Source organism: Pyrgilauda ruficollis, unplaced genomic scaffold (genome assembly GCF_017590135.1).
Source record: "Pyrgilauda ruficollis isolate IOZ18807 unplaced genomic scaffold, ASM1759013v1 scaffold24, whole genome shotgun sequence".
Taxonomy (NCBI): Eukaryota; Metazoa; Chordata; class Aves; order Passeriformes; family Passeridae; genus Pyrgilauda; species Pyrgilauda ruficollis.
This window is the reverse complement of record NW_024523648.1, coordinates 12,333,116-12,352,449: the sequence shown is the minus strand read 5'-3', so window position 1 is coordinate 12,352,449 and position 19,334 is coordinate 12,333,116. Positions and strand designations below refer to the sequence as shown.

General features: G+C 38.5%; 1 protein-coding gene across 3 annotated transcripts in view; it reads left to right on the top strand.

Annotated features, from left to right (window-relative positions):
* PHACTR2 (phosphatase and actin regulator 2) overlaps positions 1 to 18,521 on the top strand; it is a 75,483-nt gene extending 56,962 nt beyond the window's left edge. The window contains exons 9-12 of one of the 3 annotated variants that reach the window (XM_041469730.1): positions 5,728 to 5,789; positions 6,775 to 6,912; positions 9,218 to 9,294; positions 12,893 to 18,521. In XM_041469730.1, the coding sequence (XP_041325664.1) occupies positions 5,728 to 5,789; positions 6,775 to 6,912; positions 9,218 to 9,294; positions 12,893 to 12,908 (293 nt within the window). In that variant the 3' untranslated portion in view covers positions 12,909 to 18,521. Of the gene's footprint in view, positions 1 to 5,727; positions 5,790 to 6,774; positions 6,913 to 9,217; positions 9,295 to 12,892 lie in introns of those variants that run through there. The other 2 variants (XR_005955338.1, XR_005955339.1) reach the window with 2 other exon arrangements.
* The last annotated feature ends 813 nt before the right edge of the window (positions 18,522 to 19,334 follow it).

Sequence of the window (19,334 nt, the reverse complement as noted above, 5' to 3'; positions counted from 1 at the left end):
ATATCCCTGCTGAAAAAAGTCTGTAATTCAAACAGTCAGGGGTGGAGGAAGTACATTAGATGTTTACCCTTTATACCTATTCTGCCATTTACTTGTGTTGCTTCTGTTCTTTGGCTGGCAAACTCTTCAGAACAAGCATTGTTTTGTCTTTCTTTATGAATCTTTCCATAATAAAGATGTTACCTAAACACACAGTGCAACAGGTGCCATGCCCAGTTCCACCTAGTCCTGTGTTCATCTTGCAGAGGTGATTAGTACTTGATGGTTAAGTAGAAGAAATAAATAAAGAAAAGACACTTTATAATAATAAATCAAAAATCACACAAATAGCAAACAAAACACCTCTTAAGGCATAAGTACTTCTCACACCTGATCAAAGAGTTGGTATGATGCTGTTATTTCCAGCAATTGTTCAGTAAAGTTGGAGCTCATCTGTGCAACCCTGGTGTCAGCCCTGATGTGTAGCATGCTAATGGGAAGGGAAGAAAAGAAAATGGGATGTTTACTTGACAGCAGCCATGGACTGATGACTCTGTCACTTGCTCAGGCTAGCAAATCAGGGAGAGGGCAATTATTGGCTTTCAGGCAAACCATCCTGATAATAAAATGCTAATAAAATCTTACTACTATTGTTTGAGCTCTCAAATGCCAAATAGTGCTGTCTTACTGAAAAGGGAAGCTACAGTTCATGCTTGCACAGGAGAGGGATCAGGGGCCTCCTCTCCGACACATAATGTGAATAGACTTTCTAAAACTCTAATTTCCAAACCTATAAATTTCATAGATAAATAAAGATAAAATTGGAAATAAGAACTTTTTTTAATATATGACAAACTTCTCGTGCTGGACTATGTGAGAAAGGTAAATCCAAAACATCTTTGGTGGGCCAGGATATGGCCACTGAGCTGGGAGCACCAGCTGGGCTCCCTTATTGCCCTTTCTCGCTTATCTCGAGGTGACCAACCCAGCAGCGAACCTGTGATGTATTTAATAGCCCCTTTTGCCAGTGTTTATTCCATTCACTGCTTTTGCAATAAGTAGCTCAAGACTGGAAAGCAGTTAATAGATTTCCTCTCCTGTTTCAGCTTGTTTACTTTAAGCTTTTGGCAGCGCACCAGGCTTTGCACTCCGTGCCTCCTGCCATCCTCCCCTGCTGCTGCTGGGGGGTGTCTTAAAGAGGCCAGGGAGAGCGAAAAATAAAGGCTGGGAAGCAGAATTATAAATCACAAAAAAAGTCACAGAGACCTTTGCGAGCACGTGGAGGAACTGCTTTTTGCTCATGACTGAGATATAGAATATTTCAAGTTGAAAGTGATCTATTAAAACCAAAGCAAACCAAAAGCAAGACAGGGTTTCTGATGAGAGTCTGACTCAGTCCATTCAGGGTGCAAGTTTTCTCTAAGCTGTAAGGCACTTATACTTTACATCAAAATTATTGCCATTCCTTCCTGTGGATCATTTGAAAATGTTTACACATCTTAAATGCCTTTGTTGGTGTAGTGAGCTTTTGTGAGTAAGTTGGGATTTCTTTCATAAAGTTTCCTTCCTCATATTTTTTTAGCTGTGGATGGGGAGAAAGAGTTATATTATTGTGTGTATGTAAACTGCAGCTAAGGGGATGTATTGTTTTGAGTAATATTTATCAGACTTTGAGGTTACATTAAGTGGTAAAGGTCCAAATGTTTACTTCAGGATAAATTTCAGCCCAAATCTTCTAAGAGGTTCAGAAAAAAATCCCTACTTTTTTTCTTTTTTTGTATTTCCAGTTAGTGAGCAAGTTTGTTTTGCAAGAAGCTTTGTTTTGATAATATTTCCAGATAAACCAGTTACTGAAAATCCTGTTTCCAAGTACGATGGCAAGACATTGCAGGCGGATTTGTTTAAAAACTGTTTGGATAAAACTATCCAGACTTCTGAGACTTCCCACACTAAAACAAAGTTACGACAACTTAAGAGTCCACTTGAAGGAATACATAAAGCCCTGTGTTTTTTATAAAGGCAGACTTCTTGCACACTGGCTTTGAACCAACAGTATTTATAGTATAGCATTATGGCAAAAAAACTTTTTAGTCTTCCAAGACTTTCAGATTAAGATAACTGTATTTTTTTCCTGTATTTGTAAGGGACAGTGAATTTCTTGTACAGTGCACCTGCATGCCTGCCAGTAATGGCTTTGTAGAAAATGGGGTTTAGCTTTCAATGCTTGTTAAGGAATATTAATGGTTATCTTTGCTTGTAAAACCAGGAAAGAGAAACCACTTTGTGCATTTCAGAGCACTGCAAGGAGCAAGTGCTTTGTTTGTCTTTTCTTTCTCTTTTCTTAGCAAGCCCACAGAGAACTCTAAACATAGCTAATCCCATAGGGACACAATGGAAAGTTTGGTTTTATGCTCCAGGAGTATTTTTTGGTCAAGAATGGAGCAGTCCTCAGGCAGGAAAATTTGTCTCTTTTCTTCTCCCCTTGTGCTACAAAACAAATGTCCCACAGAACAGAAGGTGACCAGATGTAATGTGGTAAAAGTTGCAGGAGCAATAATGTATAGATGATAGGGAAGCTGCTTGTTTGGCTTTGACTGGTGGATTATTTAACTTGACGGCCACAATAACTGATGCTAAACAAAATTGTTTCAATTAGGAGTCAAATCCCAGTTTGACCTCCTAGGAATTGCAGGCAGGGAAGGAGGGAAGCCGCAGTTTTGCTGGGATCTAATCAGAGACTTCTGCAAGCAAAGGGCGCTCGCTGGGCTGGTTCTTTGCCAGTAGGGCAGCAGCAGGACATCTGAGGAGGGGACTTGCAGCTGAGAACGCTGTGTTTATGTTTTCTCTCTCCACATCACACAGATTAGATCTGCTTTTAAGGTGGAAAGCAGTGATAAGTGTGTTCCTGTGCATTAATGTGTTCCTGTTTGGCCAAGTGAGTCACTTCATACCTGCAGCCAAATCTTGGCTCTCTGGCTGGAATTTTCCACAACACCTACAGGAACCAGGAGCACCAGACCCATTATTTTTAGCAGCACACATCTTCTTAACTCCCTACAGCAACTTTCAAAACTTTTACCTTAAAAGACCAAAAGCACACTGTAGATTTTACTGTTTGTAGGAATTTGTATCCAGGCAGCATTTCTGTAGCACCAGGCTTAAAGCAAGACTCTGCCCAGCAGGCTGGAGGTAGGAAATGGGTGCTTTAGGTACAAGTCAGTGCCAGAGACAGGGGCCCACGTGCCCAACAGCAGATTCAGTATATTACTAGCAGCCACAAAATTTCAGTCCATTTCCTTTAGCTCTTGAGTTTTATTCCTAGAAGTAAACCAACTTGAATGTATAAAATCCTGTCCCCGACCTTTCATGCAGAAGACTGTCTGTTCCCCATGGGTTTGATCCTCTCCTGCTTTCCCCAGGATATAAAGAAGCTCCTGGTTCCTCCTGTTGGAAATATCCTCCAGAAGATGGCCTGCTCCAAGGGGTACCTAGACCCTCTGCCCAGTCACTAAGATGCTTGCCCTTTTTGGGGGGTTTTTCCCTTGTCTAGCCATCCCACTGTGCAGTCATCTGCTCCCCACAGGGATCTGGCTTCACAGCTTAGGAGAGGCAGCTAGCCTTCAACCTTCCTAAATGTCTAGAGAAAGATTTTTAAGGCATTTTATCCTCCCCCAAAATACAGAGAAACACTATTTAAGGTGCCATGCTATTGATAGTTCTTCCTTAAGGTATACATTAAGCAGCATGAGCCCCTGTTTCTTACATGAAGCATCTTATTGCTGCTTCTTAGGAGACACTGTGGTTTAGATAGCAAAGAAAGGCCAAGATATTAATAATGCACAACATACTTCACAAGCTAAAGTAAGGAAAGGGCAGTACAGTGATGTGTACATTCAGTTGTCTTTTTTCCTTCTATGTCTGCTACTGGAGATTGTCCGAGGTAGGACTCAAGCAATTCCATTCATGAGGGGACAAAATTTTTTATGTCCCATGATTCCCAAGTGAATGGAACCCCAAAGTAATAGTTTGTGTTTAATTACCTCAGCTACTGTGTCTATTCATTGCAAAGACAGGATGTTTAAACAAAAGCCTACAGATGATTTATCTGTCCCAAAACAGCTAAAGACCTTTTGACTTTTTTAGGTGAGGATATTATGAGATTGGTTTTCCTTTAAAGTTATAAGTCCTTAAATATACCCAACTTATTTATTGATAGATACATTAATTTAAAAAATTAAAATGTAGATTAATCTATAACTCTCCAGTTACAGTTATTCTTCAGTTTGAGTCCATTTACAGTTCCTCTATAGAAACAGGCTATCAATTTCTTTTCAATTTAAGAGAAAAGCAATTAATAAACCATAAATTAGATGCATATTTCAGTATCTCAGTAACACCACCAGCAACCTGAAATCCAACCTAATCCTGCCAGCAAGGCTGTGCGATTGCACCTTGCTCTTGGTGATGTTGGTGTTGGAGTCTTCTCACAGAGAAGACCTTGGGCAAGCACTGCCTTTTTCCCACTTTTTCCCTTCTTACTTTTTTATTTTTATAATTTGTCCTCTCCTCCTTTCCCTGATATTCTTCTTATATAAAAGCATTTGAGAAGCAAAAGATATATGTCAGTACCATGAGGTGTCCTGTCGTAGCATTTTCTCCAGTGTGAAAGTCATTACACAGAAATTCTCCTCAGGCCAGGTCACCTCTACTAACACAGCAGGCTGGCCACAGGAAACAGAGCAAATACAACTATACCAGGATTTAAAACTCCCTTTTCATCTATACAAGTTGGCTGTATCCAGAACAAATTAATTTCTTTAAATTTATAGTTAGCCTTGAACTGTAATGCAGAGTCTGTAATCCCAAGCCATGAATAAAACAGGATCAGAATTTTATGTATTTCTCCAGGTGGGATATTTCAGCCACAAAACTTTGTATATAACCATCAGAATTGGACTGAAAGGGCAAATACTGTCCTTCAAACCATACATCAATTAAAAATATGCTGAGCCCACATGAACATGTCTTTCTAAGTGTGCTTTTCACTGGCAGTCAAGAAATCAAGTTTGGTGAGAATAGAAATTTGTTAAAAGGAAATTGTTTCATTCATATGCCCAAATAAATTCTAAAAATGGACATAATTTTCTGCTGTACTGGTTCATTTGGTCCAGCCAGTGGCCCTTAACCAAGAGGGCTTGAGTGTTGAATCATATCCTTCCATTATAAAACCAGAAAAAAAAATTATATAATAACCGATTTGCTGACAAATGACCATGAAACAAATGTCATTGATTCGTGTCCTGTAGCAGCAGTAGAAACTTGGGTAATTCAAATACTCAGAGTAAAATTTTCACTTGGCATTTATAAATTAGACTCTTACTCTAAAATCAATGTTGGAAGTAAAAGCAACAGTGATTGTAATGTTAAAATAAGTAATTGAAACATCAGGCAACTCTTTCAGGGTACTTGCTTGCTGGTACAAGAAAGGAAATGACAGGCACCTTCTCTTTGCTGTGCTCGTGACCCACAGTTGACTTGAGATGTCTACAGAATCAGGGGAAATGCGGATAGGGAAAAGAATGAGAGCAGACAAAAGCCAAAAAGCAGACAACACATGCGGCATCTTCCAGAAATATGAGGAAACATGAGCCAGGACTTGGGAGTTCTGAAGCTTTCAACCAAGAGAAATACAGTATGTGCAGTTATAATACTTAAATGTTCACTCCTTTTTATCTCTTCTAAAAACAGAGAAGAATGAAGAAGAGGAACAGGAAGCCAAAAGAGAAATAAAACGTAGACTCAGTAGAAAGGTGATGATGTGCTTTTTTGTATTGTGTATTTTTGTACATAGAATTATGTTTCATAAGAATCTAAAAATCAGTGTATAGACATTGCTGCAAATGTCCATCAGTCATTTTCCCAGATTAGAAATCTGCTTAAAAAGCAGTACAAGCCAAGAAGACCCCATCCTGTCCAGTTCCTCACACCTGGAGAAGCATACTCAGTCTGGCCATATCACTGTTTCTAAGCAGGGGACACAAGTGACAATTTTCCTCTGTAGCATGACTACCCCTGTCACATATGATCAAGAGCAGTCACACCTGTAGATCCACTCTTCCCTAGAGCAGTGGAGAGGGCAGCAAAACAATGTGACCTCTAAGATATCCTTTCAGTGCTTTTCTAACCACATCAGCGGTCTTAGCTTCTGCGGGTGGGATCATGCTCATTGTCCCTGGAAATGGAGCAGTTACAGATACAGTTCTGGGAGAGGATGGGAGGAGTTTTCATGAGTATCCCTGGTCTGCCTGTCTCTGCAAAAATACAGTTTCCTTAGTATGATCATCCTTAGTTAATTAAAGTGAATATTGTTTGAGGTGACTGAAACAATTTGGCATTTTAATGACCCCAAATATGGTCCAAACCAGTTTTTTTTTTTTAGGCAGATACTTCCAAATGTCACGTATTTTTGGTATTACAGTTTTAACACGGTATAACTGTTAATGCAGATGGCCTAGTGGGGTAGTGCCAGTTGCAAAGTCACAATTAACATTCCAGGGATAACTGTCATGATTCTCTGTGACCTGCTCGACAAAGACTATTTTTATAATTGAAGAAATCAGGTTAGGCTGCCTCCCCATTCCTGCACAGCACTCCCAGGATGGTGCCTTTTTTTAGACACCTGAAAGTGACCCTATTTAGAAATACCATTAAAGTCCTCTTGAGATTACATCATACCCTCCTCTTTTATTTTATTTCATGTTATTAAGCATACTATTTTCTGCCTCCCGCTTACAGCTCAGTCTGAGGCCTACAGTGGCTGAACTTCAAGCGAGAAGAATCCTTCGATTTAACGAGTACGTGGAGGTCACGGAATCTCCGGATTACGACCGTCGTGCTGACAAGCCTTGGGCCAGGTTAACTCCTGCAGACAAGGCAAGGCACAAATGTAGATTATAAGAAAATGCTTTCATCTGTCACTTTTGGGGGAGCTTTCCTCTGGTTTACATTCTCATGATGCCAGCGTCACAAATGACATCTGCTGGTGACAGCAAGATTTTCATGGTGCTACTGTGCATCTACTGCCTGCAGCTAAGAAAACCCACTCAGGTGCCTATTATGAGCCTATTTTCCACCTCCATTATGACAGTTTGGGCCACAATTTCTAAATTTTTTTTTCTAATTTTTAAATCCTTGCTAAGACAGATAAAAGTTTACCAAAGGTGGCCCTGATCTGTGGGAATTCAGGCAGGGGTTTGCAGGCAGAAGTCTGCGTCACTGCTACCAGGAGTTGCTTTTAGCACTCATCAGAGTGAAAAAAGGTAGAAGCTGCTCCATCCTCAAGGTTATTGGCCATAACCACCAGTGCAGGAACTGACCACGTGCATGCAGCACAGCTTCTTGGGAAGTTTGCCCCTAACATCCTACAGTTAATAAAGCTCTGCTGCCTGATTACAAAAGATGAGACAAATGATCCTGTGATTATCATTTTTAAAAAATATTAGTCAAAGATTACCATAAGGTACTCTTCCATTTCCCTCCTATACTACTTAATGAAAGGAGAGCTGTAAAATTCAAGTAGCCCAAAGTGCTGGCTCTTAAAGCACTGGGTCTGAACCAAGACCTATAGACTTTATGGAACTCCGATGAGATGTGCTTAACATGAAAAGTGGTGTGTGCAAGAACCCACTCTATTTTGGCTAAAGGTAGTGAAGCACTGATTTTATTTCAGCTTGTATTTTAATATTAATATTTTTAAAATGACAGCTCATCTGAGAGTTGTATCAGGTCAAGGTGAAGTAGTTAAAAATGTAGTCAGAAGTGTTTGTAGATGTTAGTTATGGGAGATGCTGAGCACTGTCTTTTCCTCCCAAAATCTGTGGGAGGTTAGAGGACCCAGCACCTCCGCTTTGACAGAGGTCCAGCCAGGGTAAACTGCACTAGAAGAAAACAATGGAGTTTCCTATCTACTTCAGGGTAGCAGCTTTTAGTCTCAATTCATTTTGTAATTACAGGTGCCCAAGGCTGATCGTGTCAGCCCCAAGTTTGTTGGCCTTAGCAGAAAAGCAGGTTTGGGGTTGTGTGGAAACTCCCTTGTCTTTTTTTTTTTCCCAAAGAAATTCTTCTAATTCCAGTAGGAGCAGAAAATTGTGCTACAGCTGTATTACAGCTATATTATAGAGCTGGAGCTCTGCTGTCTTTGTTGCTGATTTGGTGCTCAGAAATCACTGTCTCTACAGCAGCCTCATGTAAGCATGCTGTTGTGGCTAAACACGACCACCCCAGCTTAAAGCAAAGTTTATCATTTAAAAGACTGCAGCCTGCTGATGCTATTATTTTATCATGCTTCTTGTCTGTTCTGCACTGAAAGGCATGCACACTAGATGACATTTCTTTAGGGATTAATGAAATGATACTGTCTTTATTTAAAGTGGTGAAAGAAAAGAATGAGTAAGAATAAACTTATTTCCTTTAACAGTGAAGGTAGGAAGTTGTGTGGCATAGAAACAAAACCTCTTGTAGTATACATTAGAATATTTCAGAAACTGTATTTATTACTTGATGAAGTAAATTGCTTATCATTCTCTTAATGTAAGCAACATGGCATTTACAAACTGTACTGAATTTCTTCTGTGCTTTATTATCTGCCAACTAAAAATCCAAGCCTGAAATGTCCAAATAATTCATGTCATTTTACATAAAACTAATCAAACCAAGTGACTAATTCCACTTTAAAAAAAATGCTGTTCATCTTGCATTCCTGAAGTCCTGTCTCCAGAGGGGACATACCAGGACCATGCTGTGCACACAGTGCCTGTGCTGGCAGAGTGATTCACCAGCTCCTTAGGACTGTGCCTGGAGATAGAATCCCCTCCTGTCTGCCTACTCAGCAAGTGATTGTCAGGGTATTCCAACCCCTTGCCCATTTTTGACAGTAGAAGTGCTCTGTCTCAGTGTGGGCTTTGTTCCCCCATTGCAGTTGATTTGGTGTTTCTTGGTTTACTTTTGGTGCCTGATGCTTTTAGTTTCTTTGTAGTGGATGAGTACTTTGAACAGCTGTAATTGAAAAGCCATTCATGTTGATGATCAGAAATGTGTGAGAGCTGTGGATTACAGTAAGGGAAAATTGAAATGGGAACTGTAAGGCACCTGCAACAGTAGGGCCACGTTTCTTTCAGACTCTTTATTTTCCTAAAAATTCATATTTCTTATGGTTGCGTATATCATTATTGTTTATTAGGCAGCAATACGGAAAGAACTGAATGAATTCAAAAGCACAGAAATGGAAGTACACGAGGAAAGTCGGCAATTTACCAGGTGGGTGAATCCCTCCTCTTGTGTAAGTGTGAGAGAAATGAGTATGACAGCAAGCCTCTGCTTTTCTGCAAGTTCTCTGCCATTGTGTCATGATTTGTGTGGATTGCTATCATGAGTCCCCTTGAAACCCACCACTGATTCTGTTGGAATTCCCAGTATTGCTGATGCCATCTCTAGCTGATGCAGCAGTGCAGGTGACTGGTCACTATGCAGAAAAAGATTGTTTGGGGAATCTAAAAAATGCAAGAACCCTTGCAAGAACCCTTCAGTTCTTACGGATGAAGTTAGTAATCTTCAAGCACACAAAATAAAAGGGGTTTCCTCCTCTGGCAACACTCCCTTGCTCATTAAAGTATACATTTGTGTAGATGCGTTTCCTAAGTGAAAATTAGATGATGTTTTGAACTTCAGAAAAGCTCACCAGTGTCTTGGCGAGCTTTCTAAGGGTCACTAAGGCTCCTGGCAGCAGTTTCTGGGGAACAAGATAGATTCCCTTGTTGCCACTTCTAGTGTGTTAATGTGGATTTGTTTTGTTCTCTGCTTTGGATATCACCAAGATGTTGTCTGAAGCATTGTTATTTTAAGGAGCTCTGAAGTGTCCACAGTATTTTAGCAGGCTTTCAAATTGGGCAGAATTATTCCTAGGGGGAGGGACACACTTTCTGAAATCTAGATAGCGTGTGTTCATTTTTCTTGGAAGTTACAAAGGCTGAAATTTGCCACCAGCTATCAAAACGTGATGTTAGGGTTGGCCAACATTGTGTACATAGTATTAATGTCTTTGCTTCCGCAGAAAATTAAGTCAAACAAAACCAGTTGTCTAAGACTGAGTCCCTTCTGTTTCCTCCTACTGTTTCAACCAAACCAGGATCTGAGCTAGTGAGTGTGAATCACCTAATTAAAGAATGCGTCACAAGGAAAATTCATTATGGGTGTGTCATGTATCTGCTACTTCACTGTTTGATTTCACAGCTTCAGTGATTTCTTTCTCACCAAAACATGGAGTTTTTAAAAATAATAACTTATCACTTCTGTGTAGATACAACATAAAACAAATTAATTTTTAAAAATTCAAACCAGTTTCACAGACAGCAAACCTAAGCCAGAAGGTGAACCAGGATGCAGGGTTTTAATGTAGTGTTGCATTCTGACCACTAGAAAATGTATTTTTCAAACATGGAGATGTATTTTTTCATTTGGCTTCTGATGTCATTTTCTCTTCAGGTAGCACATAGTATATCTTTTCAGAATGTATAAAAATACTAATTTTTAAAAAAGAGCATCCCAAGGGAGAGAATAAAAATAGCAGGTATGGAAACCAACCCCCTGCTTACATTGTTGTGTTTCTTGAGTTGCTTTGCAATATTGAATCCTAAGTACAGATTCATACAGGCATGATTCACACAAAAAGAACTGGATATTTTTTCATGAGCTTTGAGAACAGTTGAGGCTGATTACAACTGGATTCTTGAAAGCTGAACCAGGAATCTCGTGGAGTGACAAACCAGTAAAAAAGTGAATAATTTTCTTCAAGGAGGGCCTTTAAAAATGGAGTAAAAAATAGGAACAGCTAAACTGTGATAAATACAGGCAATGATTCCATAGGGTTTTCCATAAAGAATTTTAACCTGAGGGAAATCAGGTTTTTTCTGTTCCTTATCCATGCTCTTTTGTTTCACTGGTCATGTGGTGGAGTTACTGCACAGAAGTCAAAAGAGTAACACTAGAAAAAGATAATTAAGAGCAGAATAACATGCAGATGTTTTAAGTCAATTACAATTTTGAAAATAAAAAGAGATCCCATTTTCCCTGGGACATCTCATTAAAAATTATGTTTTCTGCTACGTAATATTGGATTGATACAACAAAAGTGATTTAAGAAAACCATAGACAGAAATATCTAGCCAGAGAATTAATTTCTCATACTTTAATTATTTTCAAGATCACTGAGATAATGCAAACCAAAAGGCACTTCCATTGGCACCTGATTAGCAAAGACTATTCTGTGATAGACTGAGACAACAAGGAAGGTGCTTACTAAACAAAAATAGCTTATAGTATATGGTTTCTTATACTATTGCAAATTAAATATAGATGATTTAATATTATAATCAGTACTTACAATATATTTGAAATGTTAAAAATTTATATCAAACTTAGAAAAGAAAGAACAATGGGTTTCATTGTTCATCATTTACTCTAATGACTGTCAATAGACTGGTTTTCTAGTCGTAGTAATTTAGACTGATTCTTTCTGTTATTTCATAGCAAAATCCAAGAAAATTAGTTTCTAAAAATAGAGAAATCAATACAAGTTTGGGAGGAGCATATTAGCAGGTGTTCATTAAGTGTTTCTAATGAAAATGCTATATATGGTCCAGTATATTGTTTTTCCACAAAATACAAAACCCCTGTGTCTTTTTAGCAATCCTCTGTACCCTCATTTAGCAGATCAGCTGCTTAGTTGTGAATGTCAGGCTTTGTGCACACCTACTTCATTTGAGAAATGCATCCCTGTATTGTATTGAATCAACTTACAGGGATAATGTGTGGTACTATTGAGAGAAAATGTGTCAAACAAAAACTTAGGTAAATCTATTGTGTAGATGTATCATTATCTATGCCTTTTTCAAGCTGCTGCACCTTTTACTACTTCATGTACAGATAAATTTTTAAAGCCATTTAAACAGAGATATATGTCTATACACTGAGAACCTGACACTGGTGCCCTCCTTACCCTTTTGCTTGGATTCATTACATTTAACATGATTTAGAATTTCAATTGCTGTAGGTTCCTAACTTATTATAGAAAGGGTTGGTGACACCTTTTGGAGCAACCCATTTCTCTAGCCATCATACAGCCAATCTGGAGTGATGTGCATGCCCTACCTAAAAGCCTAAAAAAGTGAGGTATATTTGGGTCTTCATGTACTTCAGTTCACTGCTGTTAATAAGAAGAAAGCATCTGAAATGCTACAAAATTTGCTGCTTAGGTAAAAGAAAATACAACATTTTTGTTAGCCTCATTTTACACAAGGATTTAAATCCCAGAATTTTAATTTTTATGGTTTAGGAAAGCCTTTCTGGTAATCCTTACTGACAGCATCTGCAAGTAATGGATGCAATTGTAGCTAAATCTGTATTGGCAAACAGACTGGAGACTCTTCTCTGGCCCTGAGGCCAGCAAGCTTGGCACAGCTTGAATCCATGCAGTTAACCTGTCCCTCTCACTCAAAACAGGGAGATGTCCCCCCTTCCCAGCCTGCCTGCTGTCCTGTGCTAACCCCAGCCATGCCCAGGCAGTACCTGAAAGCACTGGCTGACCCAAGCAAAACTCTGCCAGGGACCACATTGGCAGGTTAATGGCACGGACAGACAGCAACACACCAGGGCTTGAGCCACACCAAATCTCTGTTTGGTTTTCTATTTAGAGAGAGATGGACAGCAGGAAATAATAGGTCTGACTCTAAACCAACACAGATCAGGAAAATCAGGAATAATTGGCCCACAAAAGGAAACAGCTGTGAGAACAGGATGAGGATCAGTGTCATTGTCAGTTGAAATAACACAATTCTAATATTTTAATTTATCTTTTCAGGTTTCATCGTCCATAACTGTTTGACTACATCCCATATTTCAAATAACAATTTTCTTTGGGGAAATCATTGCGTCCTGAAGACCTGAAATTGCACTGGAACTTGACTGAGTATGAGTGTGTGCTACAGCTTACCCTGAGGCTAATGAAGAAAGTGGCCCTTGTCTTTGTCAATGGACAAATGATTAGTCTAGGAGGAGAACCCACAGGAAGTGTTTGTCTGTGTCCAGACAAACCACGGTTCTGTGGCCAGCCCACACAGACAAGCCAGTGGACTTCTTTGTCAGAGCTCCACGAGTCAGGAAGTGCTGAAGACAATCGCTGGAGAGCCTGCTGCCAGGATATCATCGGGCTTCACGGGGTTGGGACTGAGGGTAGCAAAGAGGGAGGGGGTGACAAAAGAGCCGAGAGCTGGGGAAGAAAGAGACTTTGTCTGTCAGTCCACAGAGCTAAGTGGAATGGATGGAACTGCTCAACAATGCATTTGGCCAGTGGGAAGAATTATTTTTTAAAAGAAAGAGAGTGTAAGCAACTGTGCATGTAGGTTTTTTCAGTGGCTGCAGCCTGTCTTAAAAAGATAGCAAGCCATAAGTCCTCATGTCATCTGTACTTTAGGAAGAACTATAATTTTCTTTGGTGCCAGTAAATACAGTTGCCAGAAATTAGTCCTAGGATAACTCAACTGTCTTTTTTTAAATCCCAGTGCGCATGCTTCAGGAAAACACACGGAACATTCATACAGAACAAGTAATATATTTTTTTGTTTTTTAATGTTGACATACTCGATCCTCAGAGATACATAAACAGGATTTGAAGAACAAATAATGTGACACTATGAATGCAATGAAATGCTTTGTGTTTAGAAACACTCCTTGCTGTCTGTCACTTGCCATTCAAACCATAGGGATCATTATCTTTGTCCATGGCAGGAAGTGGTGACAGCTTTGACATCATGCTAGAGTGAATCCAAAGTCGGAATTGAAATTAGGCACAGAAGTCTTTATTAATAGGCCTGAGCAGTGATTACTAAGGTAACTTTTTATATTTAAGGACTCTTGCACTGCGTTGAGGAAGAACTCCCAGACAAATCAGTATGTCTTCAGCTAGTGATCCTTTAAAAGTGAAAGAAAAAGCCTTGGAGTGTCTCCAGCCTGTTTTTGTTGAGTGTGAAGAATACTTCTTAGATTCCTAACTTTTTTATACTATCTTGAAATTGTACATGTGAATAGAGTACTATTAAAATTAAGTGGTATGGAGTGTGAAAGGCAATACATGGTTTTTCTAAGTTGGCCCAAAGGCCTATTAAAAAGCCTGTGGCATTGTTTACACTAAGAAATTCTCTGTCCTATATTAGCACTTATTTATCCTTTGAATTAGTGTACACAACATTGGGGGGGTGGGTCTGGAATTCACATATGCATACATTTAATGCAGTATTACAATATATTTGCTATTTATCCTTTCTAATGTGTGTACATATTACAATTTATTTTTGTCTTTTATGTGTCCTGTTCAGTTTTTAATTATGAAGTGTAAGTATTTCTTTTTCTGGCAATAAAAGGTCTGTGTAGATGTGATTTTTACCTCAGAACCTGTGATAGATTCTTGTGGAATGTGTTTAGTTTATAAAATTGAAGGTTGGTGTTAGAGATGTCAGCCTAAAGGCAGGAAGGCAATTTGGTGGCTAAAATTAGATATCCTTCTTTAGAGCTATTTACAACAAGACCAGCTTTGCATAAATGAGGTGGATTATTTTAATGAAGAGCACTTCTAGTAACAGAAGAGTGCTTTCCAACAGCTGTCACTCTCTGTCATTCTATTATTTTTAAAGACATTGGGAAAGCTTTTTTAAAAAAGGTAAGATTTAAATTACTGTTAGGATCCATTACACTTTGATAGAAATCTAGTGATGTACAAGCCACAAAATATCAATAACCAAATAAAAAAAGCCATCTACATGCTTGTAGCAAAGAAAAGGAAGCAGCACCTTCCTTTTTTAATGGAATCAATAAGAGCCATTAGGATTCCATTTGCAGAAAACAAGCTTCTGGAAAGTCCATCACTTTATAAATATAGAAACACCACTTTGACATCAAGGAAGCAGTGAAAATGTATCTTTGGCACTAAATCATACAGGAATTAGCAGGACATTAGGTTTGTCAGCAATTCTGGTAGAATGCTAATTTTTATTTTTAGAATTTGAAGAGTAAACTCAAAAGTTACACTAGAATAGTTCTGCTTAAACTTTTTTTTTGCTGATGTTGCCAAATTTAGGAATGTGTGTCCAAAATCATAAAAAGGTCTACTATGTTGGCTTTTAAATATAAAACACAGTATTTCACTTCAAAGAAAATGAGTGGAGCAATTAAATAGATCTCAGTGTTGCATTAATCACGTTGAAACATTTGAAAGCAGCCAAGATACTGAAGGCAGAAAGACAGCTGTTAGACAGGCAGCATAACTCAGACAAAGGTAAGGTCAGACTATAAATATTTTATATAAGACAGTAGCTCCACCACTATGCCAAGGTACACACAGGTTACACAAGCAAATTAAAACTTGTTAAACTCTTAGGATGAAGTAAAAAATTGACTTTGCAAGAAGACATTCCTCTATACTAGGCCTGGACCATGGATGGAAAGTCATGCCAACCTTATTAAGAATAATAACACAAAGATGAGGATATAACTTCTGGCTTAGACGTCTTCAAGCTGAAGTTATGTCATAAGAAATAAAGATGTGTAGGTGAGGTATTACTTAGGCTTTCCCTGTCTTCCTTCTGGGGTTGGAGGGGTTTTTTTTAAGTATTCCCTCCAAGCCATTTCTAGTAGCAGGACTCTAGCCTTGGTAGAGATGCTGAGTTAATTTTTAATTTCTTGCTATTTTGATAATAATCAGATGCATTGTGTGCCCCACAGTTCAGCAAACTCATTAAGCACATTTATGTAACTGGACAAAAAGAATTACCTTTATGGGAACTTATGTAAAATCTTATGTAGTATACTATATAAGATTATTATAAGATGTAGCAGAATTAGAACTACACACTATCTATAGTGTATTGTATCCACACACAGACATAGAATTGTATATACTATTTTTGTATTCTAAATATCACCTGGCAGAAAAGCAACAGCTGTAACGTATTGTCCATGAAAAAAAATAATGAGAATTTGGTATGTCACCATGTGCAGTGAAGAAAGTTTGCTTTAAGAAGCCTGAAGTCAATTTCTGCTGCCTCTCCTAGATGTCTGTATTGATAAGTTCAAATGTTCTCCAGTTGCATCAACAACCTATTGGAAATATTACACCATATACCTGCTTTGGTGCATGCCTTCTAGAAGGGAAAAAATCAGGGTAAGTCCTGAGAAATTAATGAGTTAATAATCCTAGGCAATAGGATTTTAATTATTAACTCATTTTTTTAATGAGTTAATAATCCTAGAGTTAAAAATAAAAAGATGTTAAACAGGCAAAGAAAAAATAGCACTTTTCATGCAAAGTATAGTACAGTGCAGTTGGCTAAGAGGCATTAGTATGATAATTTTTATCAAGTTGGATGAATCATTTAAATGTTATGCACCAGATATGACAACCTTACACACATGATACCAATGTTCCTACAGAGTCAGGTATGTCTACATCCACAGAAAGGAAAATGAGCAGCTTGAAGTAATGGCTGCTGAAATTATCTCACATATAATATTTATCAGTATAATTACACATCACAGCATGTTGCTGTGGGTGCAAAAGAATGGATGCTTAATCAAATCCTAATTTCTTCTTCATATAAAAAATTGAAATGGTTCTAGAGTGTCTCGCCTCTCTCTTCTTTCAGGTAATACATATTAGTCTTTATAACTCAGATACGGTCTGTCTGGATTTTTTTTTTATTGTGCAATATATGTTGACTCAACAAGTGCCAAAAAAAAAAAAAAAAATTAAATGCTAATGATTATTTAAGCTAATACCATTTCAGCTGGTGATTTGAAACATGTTAGGACCAGAAGCAACATCTCTTCAAAGTCACTGTAAGTACTCATATATTTGTAGTTCTACAAGACTGCATTTATTTGTTTGGTTTATTATTTACATACAGTTGTGCATGTCCCTTGCTGTGGTGGACTGGACCGACCTCTGATGTGGTGTGGGGCAGGACAGCCCCACCATCTGCTTTGGCCAACCTGAGCACCTCTTAGAGAAGCACCACAACCTTAGTGCTGACATGGAAAAACCACATCACATAAGCACCCATTTTTTACCTTGAAAGCCAAATGAAAGCTGTGAAACAAAGGTATGAAGTATCCCTGATATTATAGAAATTAGACCCCTCCTTCCAGGTGAAGCGAGTGCTTGGTTTCCTGCAGAGATGCTTCAAACTCAGACCTGTAACTAATAATGCTACAGCTACATGAGAGAATTTGTTTCAAATTAATAGTTGCTTAACCTGACTATAAACTCCATCTGAGCCCCAATTTTGTATCATCATAAAGTACTAAAAGATCCAGCCAGCAACAGACTAAAAACATCTAATCCAGTCTGACAGCCTGGGAATCAACCAAAACTCCCTGACTGTCTGCAGCTGGCAGGGCTTCGAGTCAGGGTAGGTAGAGCCACACTGTCACTGGGTACTCGGCAGCACAGGCCTGTGTGAGCACTGCTGACATCCTAAGCAGAGACCAGAATATTGGCCCATGTCTTAATGTCTGTTGATGCTTTAACGACAAAGCAAACCAAGCTAAAAGCCTACATTTGCATGAGATTGTCAGGTGCACGTGAATGGTGTGTTTAACGCTTTCCCATCCTCTGGATTTAATGATCTTCAGGAGTTAAGACCTGTGCCATTGTTGTAAACTAAACTGAAAATATACTCAGGGTGAAAAAAACAAGTGTGAATAAACTTGCCTCCTGCCTTTAGGATCTTCCACATTTAGTACCATTGTTGTTGCTTGCTGTAGTCTTATTATGTCAAGATCAGTGCAATATTCACTGGTGGGTCATAGATTATGATGAAAATAAAAATATATATTCTGAAAGATTTTATAAGGATGATACAAAACTATTTTGAAGGTCAAATTAAAAACAAAACAAAACAAACAAAAAAAAAGCAGTTCCCAGAATAGCTTAAAACTTCTATTTAACAGAAATCTGAAAAAAAACCACCAAAACTTAGGAAACTGTATCTATAGAAAGAAAGGGAGAAATTGAGTGAAATTAACATATATTTGCTGTAATGTTCAAACAGGTTTATATTTATTAACTCAAATAATTAATAAGGTCTTGTTTTACTTTGTGTTCCCATTTCGTTTCAAGATTTTCATGGAAATAAAGCTTATATGAACTAGATACAACATCTCACCAATATTTTATAGAAGCTACATATTGCATTGGATAGAAACAAAGAAAGCAATGGTATTATCTGTATCTTCTTGTTTAAGCATAAATTCTTTATATTAAAAACAATCTTGCAATACTATGTCAAATTTAACAATATTTGAACATTGTTATGATATAGTAAAATGTTAAAACCTTGTTAAACATATCTTCCTTTCACTACTTTGTGTGGTGGTACATTGATTTGTAAACTTGTACAAATTTTGGAATTAAAGAAATACTGTGTTTTGGATTATTATTATTTTAGCTGGTGTGATTTGAAACACAAATATCAATGGCTCATTTGAACAGTCTGTATCAGCAGCAGGGGAAGGGTGTGGAGATGGCCCATGCTTAATTGCCTGCAACTGTTTAAATAGCTCTTAAGTTTTGGGGAGAAGAGGGGGTATCCTTAAAAAAATAAAACAGAATTCCATTTACAACTGAACTGCAAATCTGGGAGAGGCACAAGAAGGGCACAGACACTGTTGTGCACACACAGGAGCCGATAAAGCTGGTAAGTCTGTGTCCCTTCCCCGCATTCTGCGGCACAATAGCTCAAACGCTAAATCATGGCGACGTTTGTGTGCTGTGCTTTGGACCCAGCTGCACCTTAAACACTGGGAGATCACAAACCTGTGTTTCTCTGGCAGAGCTGCAGTACACCAGGACAGGTTCAGCAGTAGGAATCACTGCACTCCTGCCTCTTCCAAGCAAGCCCACACGGACGCTGCGGAGCGATGACCCCCGTAAGGAGGGCTGATCACACATCCACACCAGTGCGCGTTGCTGAGCTCCGGGACGGTCTTCCGAGGGTCCAGTACAGCCAGAAGGTTCTTCCTTGCTGGATAGACTCCAAGGCAGCCACAATCACCTGAAATGGAATTGTCACATGAATTCATTGCAACTCAAATTTTGCATCCAGAGTGTCACCTATTCATACACACTGGGCCATTTCTTAGACTTTATTTTTTCTATTAATTTGATGAAAAATAGTGAAAAATTATTCTTTAAGTAACTTCCTTTGATTTAATTAAATGTTCCCATTTTCAAGTCAAGTAAGGCAAACAAA